The sequence below is a fragment of the Trachypithecus francoisi genome, unplaced genomic scaffold (genome assembly GCF_009764315.1).
Source record: "Trachypithecus francoisi isolate TF-2019V2 unplaced genomic scaffold, Tfra_2.0 Lachesis_group19, whole genome shotgun sequence".
Classification (NCBI taxonomy): Eukaryota; Metazoa; Chordata; class Mammalia; order Primates; family Cercopithecidae; genus Trachypithecus; species Trachypithecus francoisi.
The window spans coordinates 48,266,441-48,286,028 of NW_022681464.1; the positions used below are offsets into that span (position 1 = coordinate 48,266,441).

Consider the following 19,588-nt stretch of genomic DNA (forward strand, 5'->3'; position numbering starts at 1 on the left):
TCTCAATAAAAACTTTTATTGAAGAAAAGATTTATCTGGAGATGGAGAGTGGTGATGGTTGCATAGTATGAATATACTTACTGTCCTTAAAAATTAAGGTGATAAATCTTGTTATAAATAACAAAAAATGAGTTTCAATAAATTATTTGAGGACATTTGCGTCTTATGCCTTAGCTTGGAACAACTCTCCTGTGAATAAAATGCTTGTGATGTGTTAAGCAACTGTGTTTATATCTGACATATGAGTGACTTCCAAAATGACGGTAAGGAATTTTTTAGAAGTCAATAGCCTGACCTTAATAAGGGCTCAGATTTCTCTGGCATGTACCTTGTGCCAGTGAAGTACAGGATATTTTGTTTTTTCATCCCACCTCATGGATGAGGAAACTGAAGTTTGTTGAAATAACTTATGGCAAGGCACAGATGAACCTGAACATACCGTTATGTAACTAAAACCCTCACTGTTAACCACTATGCTTATATTCTGTGCCTCTCTGCTTTACTTAATTATAAAATGAAAGAGATTTAGATGATCTCTAATATCCTACCAACCTGAAATTCTTGTTTCATTACAAGAAAGCATTTCGTATATAATTGGGAAATATTCTGTATTATGTAAAAAGTTTAATCTGGCAGTGAGCTGCACTTGTGAGTGTATATTATCAAAGCACTTTATGGTGCTGTGTCCCAGAGGAAACCAAACATGGAACCCATTTCAATCCCCAGGCCAGCAGGCTCCCCAGACTGCAGTTCTCACCATGCCACAGCCCATCTGAGAGACAACACAGCATCTGCACAGTGATTTTTTGTTGTCATTGTTTTTGAGATGGAGTCTCACTCTGTCACCCAGGCTGGAGTGAAGTGGTGCGATCTCAGCTCACTGCAACCTCCATCCCCCGGGTTCAAGCGATTCTCCTGCCTCAGCCTCCCGAGTAGCTGGGATTATAGGCGCGCGGCACCACGCCCGGGTGATTTTTTGTGTTTTTAGTAGAGACGGGATTTCACCATGTTGGTCAGACTGGTCTTGAACTCCCGATCGCAGAGGCGATATCCACGGGCCTCTGCTTCCCAAAGTGCCGGGATTACAGGCCTGAGCCACCGCGCCCGGGCATGATTTGTTGTAAATTTGTCATCCAAAGGACCACCAGGATGGCTGGATAGTAGACAAGAGTTTTACTGTCAATGTCAGTTTGCAAACCAGGGGGAGTCTCTAACATGAACCCAAAGTGCTCTCTCAGAAGAACAGAGATTAGAGGTTTTATTTTAAAAAGAGAAATATTAACTTATTTCTCTTGGAGAAAGTTCATAGGCATTAGTAAGGGTCTGGGGAGCTCTGACTGGGGAGCGAAGCCAGGGGAGCCTGATCAGTCCTGGAGGTGCAAGTTATGCTGAAACTATGGAATAAAACTGGCTTCAGGTCGGGCGCGGTGGCTTCCTCCAGTAATTTCAGCGCTTTGGGAGGCCGAAGCGGGCGGATCACTTGAGGTCAGGAGTTCGAAACCAGCCTGGCCAACATGGTTAAACCCCGTCTCTACTAAGTATAAAAAAACACTAGCCGGGCTGGCACCTGTAGTCCCAGCTTACGGGGAGGCTGAGGCAGAAGCGCTTGAACCCGGGAGGCGGAGGCTGCAGTGGGCCGAGATCACGCCACTGCACTCCAGCCTGGGCGACAGAACGAGACAATGTCTCAAAAAAAAAAAATTTTTTTTTTCTTTATAAAAAGACAAATAAAAAATCTGGTTTCGGGTTACAACAGGCAGCTCAGCAGCCGGCCTGATGGTGACACTCCTCAAGGACGGCCTGCCCAGTGCCTCCCCCCTACCCCGCTGCTCGACTCTGCTGTGGTTGGGTATGGCAACAACGACACATTTTTATGATCAAGTTTCACAGATGACACACACGAACTGTCTCGCTAACACACAGCACATACGATGACCCGAAACGCACACCAGAAAGGAAAAAAACGAGCCGCAGTGCCGGGCATGCCGGGCCTTTCTGAAGACGTCCCCATCCGTGGCTGGAGGACAGCCCGGGCGGCGGCGGGGGCCTCGGGGCGGGTGCGTCGGGGCAGGGCACGGCGAGCCCGGGGCTTCTCAGGACCACCCGGCCACCTGGACGCTGGGGAGGAAGCCCCACTCCGACGCCTGCTAGGAGGGCACCAACCGCGCTCCACTGTGGCCAGGTCGTCGCCGCTCCCGGCGGCCAATGACAAGCTAGCGCGGCGCCTGTAGGCGCATGACGTCAGCACGCACGGCGCCAGCCCGTACGCATGACGTCAGCACGCACGGCGTCGGTGCGTGCGCGCCCAGAGGTTCCGCCCGGCGGCAGTCCCAGCGGAGCTTGCGGGTGCGGGTGGGACTTGGTTTCGTCTGTGGGCCCGGGGGCGGCGGGGGCCGAGGAGTGAGGGGCCGGCTGAGCCCACCACCTCGCTGGGCCCTCCCTGGCTCCCGGCCTCGGGCGGCGGCCAGCGCGCGGGTCGCCATGTCGTACATGCTCCCGCACCTGCACAATGGCTGGCAGGTGGACCAGGCCATCCTCTCGGAGGAGGACCGCGTGGTCGTCATCCGCTTCGGCCACGACTGGGACCCCACCTGCATGAAGATGGACGAGGTCCTGTACAGCATCGCCGAGAAGGTAGCGCGCCGGACCCTCCCGCCCTGCTGGCTGTGCTTTCGCAGCGGCCCCGCGCCTCTGCCCCGCCGGCCTCGTCTGCGGGCGCGAGCCGTTCCCCGAGGAGGGGCCGCGGCGCCGTCGTCCAGGCGATTCCTTCCCGCGCTGCGGGCGAGCACTCTCGGGGGCTGTGCCGGCGTTTCGCGCCTTTTTCTGCAGGGAGCTCCTGTAGTAGTTCACATTTTAAGGGGTTTATGATCCCTCTCCCCTCAAAGGAATTCATTATTTCTGTTGTTAAGGCGTTTTTCCCAAATTTACAGTGCAGTGAACAAAATACACTTGCAGGTTTTGAGAGCGCGGATCCTTAATTTAAAAGGATGCCTTTTTTTGGTACTTTATTTGTTTGTTGTATGTGTAAAGCAGAACTTTCATGTTAATAGCATAAGAAATCCTGTTTTTCTATTGGTGGTGTTTTCTTCCACCACGCTTTTTGTAAGTCATGTGATGTATAGCTTAGAGTGATTAAGATGCAGAAAACATCAGGAGAAAATAGAAATATGCTTTGTTAGAACTAGTTTTCTGAATTTCTAATATTAGTACATTGAGTGGTCTTGGCACTTACTTGCTGACAATAAAAGTTGTAGGACACTATTTTATAACCAGGGTTCATTCTTTTTCTGTCGTTCCTCATAGCAATTTTAGGATGACATTTATTTAGGTTTTGCAGCTGTAGCAATAGGGCAAAGGGCACGAATACTAGGGTGTTAATAAAATATTTGCCATATTAATTTTCCGTAAGTAATTTGAGCGGTTATTCATTTTAAAAGTAACATTGAAGCTATCTTTTCTTTCGCAGATGCTAAAAAGTAGGCTGGGTTAAAATAACTCCTTTGAGTAGACAGTAACAGATATAAAGACATTTTATATTGAGGAAAAGGAAAGACTATCTGGCCTGCCATTTATTAATTCTTGCTATTTCTTACTTAGTGGGAGAGGCATGATGTTAGGAACTGGTGTTATATTTTAGTTATTACAGGAGTCTCTTGGAGTGCTTACTAAAGTGTATCTGTGACTCTGAGTCTGTGGGTATGGGTGAAGTCCAACAATGACTTTTTAAAGAAGCCCCTCAGGGAATTCTGATGTGACCTGACCTTGAACCACACACTGGGAAACCCTTCCATGGCATGGGTCAGGGACAGAGGCGGAGTGCTTTATTACCAGCCATCTCCCAGCCTCTTCCTCTTGGACACCAGGACGCTGAGGACTTGAGGGGCTGCCCAGGGAATCAGGAGAGAAGCAGTTCTCTCACACTGGGACTTCTGCCAGCCAGGGGTTAGAGATGATGAGTGAGGCAGTGCCAGCACTTCAGCTTTTCATTGCTTGGCTTGTAGTGGACAAGGGCAGATACTGGAAATCCAGCAAAGAACTGATGAGCAGTTTCCCAATAAGTAAATCACTGCTTGTAAATCACTGACTTTGAGTTACGAGTTCTAGAATCTTTCACTGTTCTACCTTGCAGGTGGTGGCATAAACATCAGCTGGTGTTCAGATCCTGCTGCCGGCAGCTCGAGGCTAGGATGGCTGGCGATGTGAGGGCCTTTGTCTCATCACATCCAGGCAGAGCTCAGCAAGATGCTCTTAGCTAGGAAACAGATTTTATGTGTTAATGTAAGTGTTTAGGGTCTTTGCCAGATGTGCTCTTTTTTTCCAATTCCTTTATGTCCAATTTCTTTGTTGTTGCAGAATGAATCACTATATCACTAGTGGACACACTTAAGGACAGTTGAAAGGGGCTCACTTTGGGGTATTTTTTTTTTGGTTTTCTAAAATAGTTTGATTTTTGTTTTTGTCCAAAAATTCAGATTGCGTTATTAATAAACTTTTAATGCAGATATTATAGTATAATTACTAAAAGCGCAAACCTAGGCCAGGGACGGTGGTTCATGTCTGTAATCCCAGCACTTTAGTTGGGAGGCTAGTGTAGGCAGATCACTTGAGCCCAGGAATTCGAGACCAGCCTGGACAATATGGTGAAACCCCTTCTCTACTAAAAGTACAAATGCCAGACGTGGTGGCACATGCCTGTAGTCCCAGCTACCTGGGAGGCTGAGGTGGGAGAATCACCTGAGCCCGGGAAGTCAAGGCTGCAGTGAGTCATGATTATACCACTGAACTCCAGCCTGGGCAACAGGAGTGAGACCCTGTCTCCAAAAAGAAGTGCAAACCTGAAATGCATTAAAAGGCTATTCATGTTTTATTTTCTTCTTAGTATATGGGCAAAATATGACTTTCTAATTCTGGAAGCCCTTTTTGGGGAAGCTCAACAGAAATTTTTGAAATGTAAGGTTTTAGTATAAAGAACAATGTAACTATTTAAAAATTTCCCTGTGCAGAAATGGCAGATAATGGAGAATCTTCCTTACCTTGTTATGAGTCCTGTCTGGATATCCCAGCTGTTTTAAAGTGAGTAACAGTTGCAAATGTTCGGGCTGGACTTGATACGATTTTTCCTAGATGTGTTGTATTGATCTGCTGCTTCCACAGGGCCCACTTGACCTCATGCTGGGTTCGAGTTGAGCTGTAAACTTCAGGAAGAAAGTTAGTCTGGAAACAGAGCTACACTTAAATATTTCACAGGTGCCTAGAGTTTGCTAATAAGTGTGGGGCAATTCATTTGATAAAGTGATAATAATAAAGAAAGTTTTCAGCTGGGCACTATGTCTCACGCCTGTGGTGCCAGCACTTTGGGAGGCCGAGGTGGGTGGTTCCCTTGAGCCCAGGAGTTTGAGAACAGCCTGGGCAACATGGTGAAACCTTGTCTGTACAAAAAGTGCAAACATTAGCTGAGCGTGGCGGCCTGCGCCTGTGGTCTCAGCTACTCGGTAGGCTAAGACGGAAGGGTATGAGTCCAGGAGTTCAAGGCTGTGACAAGCTATGATCGCGCCACTGCGTGCCAGCCTGGGTGACACAGTGAGACCCTGTCTCAAAAAAAAAAAAAGAGTTTTCTGTTTAGCAGCTGATTTTATGCAGTTTTGAAGCCAGACAATTTTGTGTACCTTTGAGCTGTCTTTCCATTTTGTAGGGACACTGTCACAGCAGTGCTTTGGGGTTCACTGTCACCTAAATCCCATGATGGGTGAGAAGACTGAATGGGATATTTAAGTTTTTTGTTAGAAAGCCCACGCAGATAGAGTTTAAAGTAGCATCAGTGAGCTGGGCACTGTGGCACGTGCCTGTAACCCCAGCTACTCAGGAAGCTCAGACGGGACATGAGCGCAGGGGGTCAAGGCTGCGGTAAGCTATCATCGTGCCTTGCGCTCCACCCTGGGTGACAGAGCGAGACCCCATCTCTAAAAACAAAACAAAAAAATTCCTCAGTAATATTATTGACTCATGATAGTACTTTTTTTTTTTTGAAACGAGTCTTCTTGTGTTGTCCAGGCTGGAGTGCAGTGGCACGATCTCGGCTCACCGCAGCCTCAGCCTCCCGAGTAGCTGGGACTACAAGCCTGTACCACCACCATACCCTGCTAATTTTTGTATTTTTAGTAGAGATGGGGTTTTGCCATTTTGGCCAGGCTGGTCTCAAACTACTGGCCTCAAGTAAGCCAGTCACCTCAGCCTCCCAAAATTCTGGGATTACAAGTGTGAGCCACCATGCCTGACCCATGATAGTGTATTCAAATAAATTGTGTATAAGGCAGATATATATTTATGGAACTTCATAGGAGCCATATTAGGGGGTCTATCTTAAGTATCACATTAAGAATCACAGAACGCCCATTGAACCAGTGGGAGTCAACACTCAGCTAGATGAGGAATCTTGTAGAAACAAACAGAATGGACATTTTTGGTGTTTCCTCTGGATTTCTGTCTCTGGATAAAAAACAGCCTTGTAGCTAGCAACAAAGTATGAGGGGTAGTAATGAGCGGTGGTTGAGGGTGCAGACTCTAGGCTCTTGGCACTTCATAACTGCATGAGCGTTACGAACTTGGCTCTGCGTGTCATCTTACCTGTGTAAAGGGGATACTCATGCCTGACTCATAGGGTTGTAGTGGGATTAATAAAGGTTTCTAGGGCACTCCTGTCACATGGGCAGCAATGCCACTGTTACTACTATGATTACTTCTCTCACATTACTAACTTTGCAAGAGTTATTGTGAGAGCTGATTAAGGCAAACATTAATTTTAGAAAGTCAAGTTACTCAGTTTTTTTATGGCTTTGACATGAATTACCTAAAAATGTAAAAATCAACACTTCAAAAATTTGTTGTGCTAACAACTACCCAGAACACTTTTTCCAGAATTTTAGGTATTTTTGTTAGCTGGTTCAGGGACTCCATACAAAAGTGTAGAACAGTGGTTGGTATCATGTGCCAGCCTTTAGCCATGTGTTTTATAGAGTTATTTCATTGTAACTTGGCAGGTGGACTTAGAGGCATGTGGAAGAACTGCTGAGCACTTGAATTGCTGACTTGCCTGAAGAAAAAGCTTATGAGGTGTGTAGGCAAGAGAGTTGGAAAAGATCCTTACAATTGTAGGGGATCAAAGAATTTAAAAATAATTTGAGGCCAGTGCGGGGGCCCACACCTGTCATCCCAGCAGTTTGGGAGGCCGAGGCAGGCGGATCATCTGAGGTCAGGAGTTTGAGACCAGCTTGGCCAACATGGCGAAACCCCATCTCTACTAAAAAGGCAAAACTTAACCAGATGTGGTGGTGGGCGCCTGTAATCCCAGCTACTCAGGAGGCTGAGGTGGGAGGATCTCTTGAGGCTGGGACACAGAGGTTGCAGTGAGCCAAGATCATGCCACTGCACTCCAGCCTGGTTGACGAAGTGAGCCCCGTCTAAAAAAGAAAAGAAAAAGCTGCCTTTGTTGAGGAAGTCACAGGATGACTTGGCAGAGCGCTGTGGCTGCGCTCACCCAGCTCCTCCAAGTGCTTGACTGCCGTGGAAATGTCGCCACCCGCAGGTGCTGCTGGATGTTTGCTGATGTCTGCCCTCAGCTCGTGCTCCTCCAGTCACCCCACAGATGCCATTTCACCAAGAAAAGAGGGGGGTGAGGGGGCTGGGGAGCTCCGCTCTACCTGCCCCTTCCAGCCTCTCCTATCTCAACTCCTGAGTGCCACAGCAACTTCCCTCCCTCTCCATAGCCACGCCTCTTGAAAGTTGTCCACACTGAAGACCTCTGTTCCTCAGTCCTTCAGCCCCTTCAGTGTCCCCGTCCCATCCCGTCCCCTCTGGCAACCTCTCTGGGGCACTTGGCACAGCTTCCGGGAGTCTCCCGCCTTGGTTTCTGAGGCTGCCACCTTGGCATCCCTTTCCTGCCCCCAACTCTACAGTGGGCATCTGCGCTCACTCCCAAGCCTTTCCTGGCACCTGCCACCCTGGCTGGGGTCACTGCTGGATGTAGGTGGCGGCGGTGAGGTAGCTCTCTCCAGCCCAGACTCCTTTGTACAGCTCCAGGCCAGTCACTCCCTGGAGGGCCTTTTTCTCTGGGTGTCCCTTAGTTTTCTCAAACTCAGTGTGTACAAAACTGAACCTTTCAATCCCTGCTTTCTTAGAAGTAAATACATGGCCCAGGATCCCAAGCAGAAAAGGTCCTCTGTGGGCCAGTCCACCTGCGCGTCTGTCCCCACTGCCCTGCACCTCTGCTGCCTTGCCCTGGTGCTGGATCTGAGACCTGGCTGCTGTTCTTGTGTCTTTCTCTTTACACATGGAATTCTCTAAGGACATATTTTTCCTGCCGCCCCATAACCACGCCACTGCCCCGTCTCCTGTGGGTAGGCTAATTCTGTCATGGCTTGGTGGAGGATCTGTCATCCGGAGTTCAGGCTTTGGAGCCAGACAGGGTGATCTTAGCTGTGCCCCTTCCCCATGCGGTTGGGCATCACTCACGTGACCTTTCTGAGCCTGAATTCCATCGCCTAAACCGTCAGTGACATCTATTTAGAGGTGTTGAAAGAATTAGAATCCATGAGTGAGAAGTGCCTCATGCAGAGTGGATTCTCAAGTGAATGTTCATGGAACTGGTCTGTGGTGAAATCAGGATATTCAGATTCTCACGGCACATGAGCTTTATGTGGTAATTTGCTTCTGTTAGAATTCTCGGGGTCAGATGCAGTGGGCTGGAGCCTGAAGGCAAAAGGAGAGTCACATTTGTAACTTTAAAGCTTTAAAGTTACATGTACTCAGTTGCCTTCTGATTATTATTGTTGTTGTTGTTGTTGTTATTTTGAGAAAGAGTCCCGCTCTGTCCTTCAGGCTGGAGTGCAGTGGCATAATCTCAGCTCACTGCAGTCTCCACATCCTGGAGTCAAGTGATTCTCCTGTCTCAGCCTCCCAAGTAGCTGGGATTACAGGCGTGCACTGCCACACCCAGCTAATTTTTGTATTTTTAGTAGAGACAGAGTTGCACCGTGGTGGTCTCAAACTCCTGACCTCAAGTGATCCACCTGCCTCAGCCTCCCAAAGTGCTGGGATTACAGGCGTGAACCACCATGCCCAGCCCTGTGCTCTGCTTATTAAATGCCTACAAATTATTAAAAAACCACAGATGGTTACAATATTTACCATTTTTTATGTGCAAGAAAAGAGATGATAAAAATTTGTTGTGACTTTTCTTTTTTCTAAAGTACACAATTTACAACCCTGTCCAAATGATATTTAAAGTAATTTATTATTTGCATGGTGATTCCATAAGTTAATGTAATGTTAGTGGTATTTACTGTATCCCTGAGCAAGGCATTGAAGGGATAAAAATGAAATATTATTTTGACTTGCCTAATGCCTGTGACCATTTATTTTGTTGGTGTATTTATTTTAGCTTCTGTAGGGAAGTATTTTAAGTCAAACCAAAAGACAGTTTATTAGTTTACCATGAAAATAAAGCCGGTTTCTGGCAACCTGACCAACACATTCTCACCTGGGCACTGCAGGAAACCAGAGTTTCAGAAATGGGCGTTGTCAGAGTAACTGTACTCAGAGGGGCCCATGTCTAATGCAGGCGTCGCTTTGGCATTTTGAAAGCACGTGGTCGGCGAAGCGCACTCTCCTGCAGTGGGCCGTGTGCCGGAGTTCCCATACGGTTTTCTTCACCAAAGCTGAAGGGCGGTGGAGTCCGTGTGAAGCGTGGGCTTTCTCACTCCCCGTCTCCCCACCCTGCTCCATGGTTTACATTTCCATCTTAGTTTTTTAAAAATATTTCCTAAAGTAGAGAATATAGTGAACCTTCTGTTCCTATTGTTTGACTTCAACAATTGCTGGTATTTTGCTGGTCTTGTGTTTTCTAACCCTTCACTTTTTTAGGCTGCATGTTTCATGCAAATCCCGCATATCATTATTTCACCTGCAAGTTACAGTCAGGTTGTCAGAATTAGTTTTGTATGAGGAAATGCTGTGCATATCCCATTGGTTTCCCACGACTGCCGTGACAGGATGCTGCAAGCCGAGAGGCTTAAAACAACAGGAGTTTGTCTCACAGTCCGTGCACCAGAGCCCAGAATCGAGCTTGTCTCACAGTCCGTGCACCAGAGCCCAGAATCGAGCTTGTCTCACAGTCCGTGCACCAGAGCCCAGAATCGAGCTTGTCTCACAGTCCGTGCACCAGAGCCTAGAATCGAGCTTGTCTCACAGTCCGTGCACCAGAGCCCAGAATCAAGGTGTTTTCCATGCTAGGCTCTCTCTGAAACCCGCCAAGGAGAGTCCTCGTATTTCTCGCAGTTTCTGGTGCTGCCAGCAGCCTCTTGCAGCTCCTAGGCTTGTAGACGCCTCTGCAGTCCTCGGTGCCCCCAGGGCCTCCTGTCCCTGTGTCTTCATGGCGCCATTTTCCTGTAAGGACACCAGTCACACCAGATTAGGGGCCCACCTACTCCAGTATGACCTCATCGCAGTACCGTTTCCAAATTAGCCATTCTGTCAGTACTGGGTTTAGGACTTCAACTGTTTTGGGGACGTAGTTTAACTCATAACACATATAAGTGACTACAAGCTTCTAAAGGGCATTGAGTTAGTATTTATAAAGAGCCTTTAAAATGTCATATCCTTTGTTCCAGAATTTTAGGAATTTGTCCTTAGGAAATAATGAAGTATGTATACAAATTTAAGGGGGAAAATATTTACAGTTGAATAATTGATATTAATGAAAAATCAGAGAGTAACAGAAGAATGGTGTAGGAGGCTCTTCTCGCATTGCTATAAAGAAATACATGAGACCGGGTAACTTATGAGAAAAGAGGTTTAATTGGCTCACAGCTCTGCAGGCTGTACAGTAAGTATGGTCCCGGCATTTGCTTCTCGGGAGGCCTCAGGACCTTCCAATCATGGCAGAAGGCAAAAGGGAACAGGTACGTCGCACGGTGAAAGCTGGGGCGGAATGTCACACACTTAACCTCAGCTAATTACCCCGAGGACATCACCCATTGATGAGAAATGCATCCCAGGATCCAGTCCCCTCCCACCAGGCCCCACCTGCAACCCTGGGAGTTAGGGTTCAACCTGAGATTTGGGTAGGGACAAATATCCAAACTATATCAAATGGTAAAGTGATGGCATAGCCATTTGATGGATCATGCAGCCACAAAAGTGTTCCGTTTTTGGAAAGTAGGTAATGTATGGAAAAGAATGCTCATAATTGACCGGCGGGGTGGCTCACACCTGTAATTCCAGCACTTTGAGAGGCTGAGGTGGGTAGATCACCTGTCAGGAGTTTGAGATCAGCCTGGCCAATGTGGTGAAACCTCATTCTACTAAAAATACAAAAATTAGCCAGATGTACTAGCACACACCTGTAATCCCAGCTACGCGGGAGGCTGAGGCTGGAGAATAGCTTGAACCCGGGAGGTGGAGGTTGCAGTGAGCCAAGATCGTGCCACTGCACTCCAGACTGGGTGACAGATCGAGACTCTGTCTCAAAAAAAAAGAAAGCTAATAATTAAAGCAGGATACAAAATACTGTTGTACGATCACAATATGACCACATTTTACTATGTCTGAACAGAAATAGTATAAACAAATTAAAATATATCCATAAGAAAGAGGGGAAAGAATATAGTAAAAATAGTGCAAGGCATAGTGGCTCACGCCTGTAATTGCAGCACTTTGGGAAGCCAAGGCAGGCATATCACGTGAGTCCAGGAGTTCAAGACTAGTCTGGGCAACATGGCAAAACCCTGTCTCTACAAAAAATACAAAAATTAGCCAGGTGTGATGGTACGTGCCTGTAGTCCCAGCTACTTGGGAGGCTGAGATGAGAGGATCGCTTGAGCCCAGGAGGCAGAGGTTGCAGTGAGCCAGGATCTTGCCACTGCACTCCAGCCTGGACAGCAGAGCCAGACCCTGTCTCCAAAAAAAAGATAACAGCAATCACCACTGGGTGTTGGGATTGGAGGTGATTTTATTTTCTTTTTATTTTTCTGGCTTTTCTAAATCTCTGATAAACTTGCAATTAAAGAAAAAATAACAGGAAATGTGTTTTGTTGGGGTACTATTAGTATTTGCAAGTGTTCAAACCTAACTGCAGGAAAATGATGGCAGGATTCTACAGGCATATTTTAGAGCAGCTGTGAGATACATGTAACTGTAAAGTTTCGTATAGACGATTACTAGATCAGCATAAATGATGTATCTGTGGACATTTTCTGCAGGACTTTCATAACTTGTTACCTGAGTGAAATTTAATTCCTAGGCAATTCTGGGAAATGGTGGCATGAGGCAGAAGGAGCCAGTGGCCAGTTCCTGAAGTGTTCTGGGAAACAGTGGCATGAGGTGGAAGGAGCCGGTGGCCAAGGTCCCGGCTATGATTGCACCACTGCGCTCTGTGGACGACAGAGTGAGACCCTGTCTCAAAAAAACAAAACAAAAGTTGCCCTGATCCACACAAATTCTTGGTTTTGTTTTTATAAATGTGCTTTTATAAAGTGAAAGCCAAAGTGTTCTGTTATTTCAGTTTTTTTTTTTTTTTAATCTCCTTTTAGGTTAAAAATTTTGCAGTTATTTATCTTGTGGATATTACAGAAGTACCTGACTTCAACAAAATGTATGAGTTATACGATCCATGTACTGTCATGTTTTTCTTCAGGTATGTTATCTTAAAGTCGTTATTGAAATTGAATATTGTCAGTTTGGAAGTTTAATGTAACCAAGATCTCTTTATTTTATTTTGAAGGAAGTTGGTTCTGCAGTCATATCCCAATATCATCTGTATCACCAGGCAATCAGTGTGAATCTTTTAAATAATTTTCAAAGTAACAATTCTAGTTTTAGCATTTACTCAATAACAAATTATCCTTTTGAAATAACTTTGCTGGGAAACTAGGTGAAGTGTAATTCAATGAAAGACATTCTTACTGACATTTTAGATACCTTGAACTAATCTGTTCATCAAAAATGTGTTGTAAAATCACGAATTTAGGCCGGGCGCAGTGGCTCACGCCTACAATCCCAGCACTTTGGGAGGCCGAGGTGGGTGGATCACAAGGTCAGGAGTCAAGACCAACCAGGCTAAGATGGTGAAACCTTGTCTCTACTAAAAATACAAAATTAGCCAGGCGTGGTGGCGCATGCCTGTAATTTCAGCTATTGGGAGGCTGAGGCAGGAGAATCGCTTGAATGTGGGAGGTGGAGGTTGCAGTGAGCCAAGATCGCGCCGTTGCACTCCGCCTAGGTAACAAGAGCAAAACTCCGTCTCAAAAAAACAAAACAAAAACCTAATTTATTAAATATGATATCAACTTTAGTGTCCTTTTTTATATCTAAGAGGAACACCTGAACTGAATTATTTTGCTTATAAATACAAGATTATTTTATCAGCTCAAAAATTTCATTATGGAAATTTAATGGGGAAGAAAATCCCCATCTGATGCTGTTTTTGCTTGTTTAGTTACCATAGAGGTTGGTGAATTAGCTACATGAGCATTAACCATTCTCCAAAAGTGGAGCCTCCTGCTTGATCAGGAAGGTCAGGTGGGTTGTACAGGGTATGTATTGGTTTCATAGTCTTTGTAACAAATTAGCACACATTGAGCAGCTTAAATCACCCACCTTTTCAGAGCCCACAGCTCTGTAAGTCAGACATCCAGGCAGGGCCCGCTGGATTCCTGCTCAGCGTCTCCCAAGGTCTGAACCATGGGCCAGGTGCTTATCTGGAGTGTCTGAGGGGCTTGTTTGGGTTGTGGGCCGAATCCAGCTCTTCGTGGTGGAGAGAGTCTGAGATCTGCTTCCTTGCTACTGTTACCTGAGGCCACTCTGCTGCTAGAGACCTCATCACCCTCAAAGCCAGCACCGGCACGCCGGCACGTTGAGGTATTTTCACACAAGTTCTCTGATTTCCTGAAAAATTCTGCCTGGGGAAAATGCTCTGGTTTTAGAGGACTGTGATTAGATTAGACTTGCCCAAATAATCCACGATAATCACCTTGTTTTATTGATTTATTGAGATGGAGTCTCACTCTGTCACCCAGCGTGGGGGCAGTGGTGCCATCACAGCACCCTTGAACTCCTGGCTTCAAGCCATCCTCCCGCCTCAGGCTGCCAAAGTGGGAGGCACTGCCACGGTTCTAGGCATCGGGTTACGCTCCCCTGGACATGCCCTTAGGCTTCCTAGGCACCTCCTGTTTGGTTGAGAAGATCTGTGAGGTGCACCTGCATTTCTTGTGAACTTTTGATCTTTCATAGGTTTCAGCAAAGCTTGCGTGGCCGACCCTCATCCTTTCCTCTACTGTGCGTGCAGCAGCCATTTCTGAATTTCAGCACCTTTGGCCATCCGGAGAGGCTCAAGAATTTATTCCTTTTGTTAACAGTTCTTACACGAATTTGCCTGTTTCCTCTCTTGAAGGCAGCACCTCCAAGACTTTGCTTGGAAGTTTCCGCAGCTAAATATCCCAAGTGTGTTGCTTTTGAGCTCTGATCTCCCATAACTGCGGACCCCGTGTCCCTGTTCCTCGCCACTCTGTAATGGGTCCCCTTTTCTCCGTTTCCCGGTAACGCGCTCCTCACTTCCTTCCGAGCCCACACCAGGCATTCCTAAAGTCCATATTTCTGTTAACAGCCTGTTTGAGGCAATAGAGGCCTTTTCTGTTTTGTCCCTCAGAATTCTTCTGGTGAGAACAGGGAGGGCCGTCTTAGGTCTCTGTCCCCCACAGCGTGCAGCGGAGGCCAGCCTGGGGCTGGAGATGCTGTGAGGGGCAAAGAGGCTGCAGGGAACAGCCTTGGATGGAGGCTGTAACCTACTTAGTGTAGTTTGATATTCTTAGGACTGATGCTGTGCTCAGAAAAGGAGATGAAACTTCCTTCTGTGGTTTCTGTGATTCAGAATATTAAGACAGACGGTACTTTAGTTACCTTATGCACTAAACATGCATCTTGAGCCCCCACCAGGTTTGTGGTCTAGTGGTGGGGCCTCATGTCAGATACGACAGGATTCCCACTCTCATAGGACTTTGGTAGAAGAAACAGCTGAGTAAATGAGCAGGGAGTACTGAAGAACTGAAAGGAGGCAGGTGTTTATGAGGTGGAAATGCTGAAGAAGTACACCCAAGTCAGATAGGGCTACAGGGAGGGTGCTCCGGGCAGCCCCTAGTCAGTGTAGAAGGATCTTGGTGCATGCTGCGTGGAGCGCTGGCCTGCAGCATGGAGAATGAGAGGGCGGCCAGAGGTGGGCTCCAGACCCTGATCAGATTTGCCTTTCCTGAACCAGAGACTTCACTGGGAACGCTTTCTGTGGAATAGTAGGTAGAAGCCAAATGCATGATCTTGTGGAAGTGAACGTTAAAAAACAGTCTTCAGGTGGGGCATGCCTGCTGCCCAGCCGCTCTGCAGGCCAGGGTTCGAGTCCGGCCTTAGCCACATAGACCTCATCTCTAAGAAAAATAATCAGGTCAGGCGCAGTGGCTCACACCTGTAATCCCAGCACTTTGGGAGGCCAAGGTGGGAGGATCACTTGAGGCTGTGAATTTGAGACCAGCTTGGGCAACATAGGGATACCCCATCTCTACAAAAAACTAGAAATTAGCTGGGTGTGGTGGCTCATGCCTGTGGTCCCTGTTACGTAGAGGACTGAGGTGGAAGGACCATTTGGGCCGGAAGGTTGATTTTCTGCCGTGCCCTAGCCTGGACGACAATGAGACCTCATCTCAGAAAGAAACTTCCACAAACAGGATAAATGTATGCCAGTACAACAAAGGGCTAATATCGTTATCTTGTAAAGTGCACATAAGTATTCATAAGAAAAAGAACTAGTCTCTTGAAAGATAAGAATCATCTGCTTCTTCCCTCACCGTAAACATGCAAAATGTCATCTTCATTTCATAGTTGAAGGGCTTTTAATACAATTTATGTCAGTGCTCAGAAAAGCACCATGAAAAACTTACACATTGCTTTTATCAGGTAAATCAGCACAAATTAGATGGGGGTCTCGTTTTGTTAGCCATGTTGGTCTCAGACTCCGGGCCTCAAGTGATCCTCCTGCCTCAGCCTCCCAAAGTGTAGGGATTACAGGCGTGAGCCACTGTGCCTGCCCTCCTTTGACCTTTTAATTTCCCCTTAGAATATTTGTCCTAAATAAATACAGAAACATGCAGGGAAAAGCATGGTGGACGGTGCATAGCATCTTTTAAAAGCACGTTTAGGTGCTTCCTGTGTTCTCCTGCATCATGGCAGACACTCGATTTTACGCGTTCTTCAGTGATGTTAACAAGAACTTGTAACAGTGGGAAAAATACAGCATTGTTTTCAAGGAATTCTTTTTTAAAGGGATTTTTATGAGAATGAATGCCCTTGTTTCTCTTTGCAGGAACAAGCACATCATGATTGACTTGGGGACTGGCAACAACAACAAGATTAACTGGGCCATGGAGGACAAGCAGGAGATGGTCGACATCATAGAGACCGTGTACCGTGGGGCCCGCAAAGGCCGCGGCCTGGTGGTGTCCCCCAAGGACTACTCCACCAAGTACCGCTACTGAGGCGCCTCCGTCTGCGCGGACAAATGTCCTGGAGCCCTTTTTGTGCGGAAATGTTTTAAGCTATTTATAGCTTTGGAAAATACAGGAAGCTCCAGGGCTGGAGGACCTCTGAGATGGAATTGATGACATGGTCTTCACTCACCGAAACAAACAAGCACGTGGTGAGAGGAGCAGGCCTACTTGTTTGTTCTCAGGAAACTTGATGAATAGATGACTGATTTTTCCTAGTCAAAGTTAATTCTTATCCTTGGAGTAAAACGAAGGCGTTTATCCTATGAGGTTGTGCATTTTGCGTACTTGATTAGTTTGCTGGGGCTGTGGTGACAGCGTGCCCCGAGCTGGGCCTTCACAGAGAAGCTCTCACAGCTTTGCAGGGCTGGGTCCGAGACCGGGCGTCGCAGGGTGGGTCACTACTGGGGCCGTGAGGGGAGTCTGCTCAGGCCTCTCCCTGGCTTCTGGGGCTGTTGGTGGCCTTGTCAGTCCCTTGGTGTGTGGACACTGCCCATCTCTGCCTTCACTGTGCCCTCCCTGTGTGGGTGCTGGGCTCCCAAATTTCCCCTTTTCGTAATGACACCATCTGTGTTGGATTGGGGCCCACCCTGCTCCAGCGTGGCCTCATCTTAACTGATTACATTTGCAAGGATCTTATGTCTACAAAAGTCACAGTCTGAGGTGCTGAGGGTTAGGACTTCAATATATAAATTTTGGGGTTACACAGTTCAGTCCATGGCAGAACCCAAAGGCTTACTCTTACTGTGCTTATAAAAACAGTACAATAAAATATTGTTTAGAGCCTTCCCTGTAAGGACCAGAAGAGCTATTTTTTATTCTTCACAAGATTGTATTTGATGTAAACATATTTTCTATAGAAGCCGTGGCCCTTCAGTTCATATAGTTAGAAAATTTCCTTATTGGCCGGGCACGGTGGCTCACGCCTGTAATCCCAGCTACTTGGAAGACTGAGGCAGGAGAATTGTTTGAACCCGGGAAGTGGAGGTGTCAGTGAGCCGAGATCATGCCACTGCACTCCAGCCTGGGCAACAGAGCAAGACCCCGTCTCACAAAAAGAAAAGAGAAAATGCCCTTGTTCCAGTCTCAGGTTTCTCTTGCCCTCTCTCCTAGCAGTGTGGATGGATGGTTGGGAGCTTCATGTCCCGTCTCAGCACACTCACGCTCTGAAATGAAAGTGAGGAAGGGCGGGGATGGGGGCACCTGAGCACACCCTGGGCCCTCTGACCTCAGACCCAGGCTCTGCCCCACTAGGTGACCTTGGGCACCTCCTCTGAGTTTCCATTTTCTCCTTGGTAAAGGCGGATAATAGTGTCTGCCCTGCACACAGATGTGAACACGGAAGCACATGGTGCCTGCGGGGCACGGGAGTGGTGCACAGAGCTCACTGCTGTCGGGAGGTTGATTGCTGTTGTGAAAACAGGAGGTTACTTACAGAATGAAGCACATTTTTTCCATACACTACAAATGAGTGTGTGCTTTTTAAATGGATTTAAAATTCAAATGCGGCCGGGCGCGGTGGCTCAAGCCTGTAATCCCAGCACTTTGGGAGGCCGAGACGGGTGGATCACGAGGTCAGGAGATCGAGACCATCCTGGCTAACAGGGTGAAACCCCGTCTCTACTAAAAAAATACAAAAAATTAGCCGGGCGAGATGGCGGGCGCCTGTAGTCCCAGCTACTCGGGAGGCTGAGGCAGGAGAATGGCGTAAACCCGGGAGGCGGAGCTTGCAGTGAGCCGAGATCGCGCCACTGCACTCCAGCCTGGGTGACAGAGCGAGACTCCGTCTCAAAAAAAAAAAAAAAAAAATTCAAATGCATATCTCTAGTTTAATATCCCACGTGCTGATTTTTCCATGTATAAAGTAGGAGAGTGTTAACACCATATTAAAGCGAGGGGCTAGGGAGAACATGTATGTGACCTCGAGTACCTGGCATGTAACAGACACTCAGTATTATACTCCGGATATTTCTCCAGAGCAGGTGAAACAGACGGCCAGGAAGCACACAGAAAGACAACATCACTGCTTGTTAAGGAAGTGCAAGCCAAAACCACAGTGAGACGCCACTTCACACCCACAAGTTGGGCTAGATACCAAAAGTAGATCACAATAAGCGTTTGCAAGGATGTGGAGAAATTGGAGCCCTCACACACTGCTGGTGGGAAAGTGGTAACACAGGCAGGTCGGTCTTCAAAAAGTTAAACAGACTGGGTGCAGGTGTCTCAATCCTGTAATCCCAGCACTTTGGAAGGCTGAGGCAGACAGATTGCTTGAGCCCAGGAGTTCACGACCGGCCTGGGCAACCTGGTGAGATCCTGTCTCTACAAAAACTACAAAACAATTAGCTGGGCATGGTGGTACCTGCCTGTGGTCCTAGCTACTTGGGAGGCTGAGGCAGGAGGATCACTTAAACCCAGGAGGTCAAGGCTGCAGTGAGCCATGGTTGTGCCACTGCACTCCAGTCTGGGCAACTGAGCAAGACCCTGTCTCAAAAAAAAGAAAAGATAAACATGGTGTTACCGTTTGACCCAGCAGTTTCATACCCAGGAGAATTGAACGCGCGTGTCCACACAGAAACTCGTACACAGAAGCCAAAATGTGGAAACCAAGTGTCCCTCAACAGATGAATGGTTAAACAGAATGGAGTACTGACACAGGCTACAACGTGGGTGAACATTGAAATCATTCGGTTAAGTGAAAAGCCAGCTACTATATATTGTGCAATTCCATTTATGTGGAATTTCTAGAATAGGCAAATCCATAGAGACAGTTGAGTGGCTGCTTAAGACGGGGAGGGAGGGGGAATAGGAGGGGACAGCTAATGGGCAGCTTCAGTTTTGACATAACGAAAACGTACTGCATCAGCAGAGCAGGCAGAAAAAGTGCGCTAAGATGGTGGTAATGGCACAGTCCTGTCAATGGCGTAGTTGGTGGATGGTGTGTGAGTTACGTCTCTTGTTGATAACAGTTGTATTGGCTGTTACCAGAAAAAGATAAAACAATTACA

General features: G+C 47.1%; 1 protein-coding gene across 3 annotated transcripts; it reads left to right on the forward strand.

Moving 5' to 3' along the window:
* Positions 1–2,284: 2,284 nt before the first annotated feature.
* Positions 2,285–16,849, forward strand: TXNL4A (thioredoxin like 4A). 3 transcript variants are annotated; one of them, XM_033178453.1, is made up of 5 exons: positions 2,285–2,634; positions 4,130–4,278; positions 5,004–5,073; positions 12,585–12,688; positions 16,400–16,846. In XM_033178453.1, the coding sequence occupies exons 4-5, from the start codon at positions 12,645–12,647 to the stop codon at positions 16,569–16,571; spliced, it is 216 nt and encodes a 71-aa protein (XP_033034344.1). In that variant the 5' UTR covers positions 2,285–2,634; positions 4,130–4,278; positions 5,004–5,073; positions 12,585–12,644; the 3' UTR covers positions 16,572–16,846. The 3 variants fall into 3 exon arrangements, with proteins under 3 accessions (XP_033034344.1, XP_033034343.1, XP_033034342.1); XM_033178452.1 differs by lacking the exon at positions 5,004–5,073; XM_033178451.1 differs by lacking the exons at positions 4,130–4,278; positions 5,004–5,073 and having other exon boundaries at positions 16,400–16,849.
* Positions 16,850–19,588: the final 2,739 nt, after the last annotated feature.

Coding starts and splice junctions, on each gene's coding strand:
- TXNL4A (XM_033178451.1), top strand. CDS start 2,482: ATGTCGTACATGCTCCCGCACCTGCACAATGGCTGGCAGGTGGACCAG. Junction 2,635..12,584: donor TGTACAGCATCGCCGAGAAG/GTAGCGCGCCGG, acceptor ATCTCCTTTTAG/GTTAAAAATTTTGCAGTTAT. Junction 12,689..16,399: donor ACTGTCATGTTTTTCTTCAG/GTATGTTATCTT, acceptor TTCTCTTTGCAG/GAACAAGCACATCATGATTG.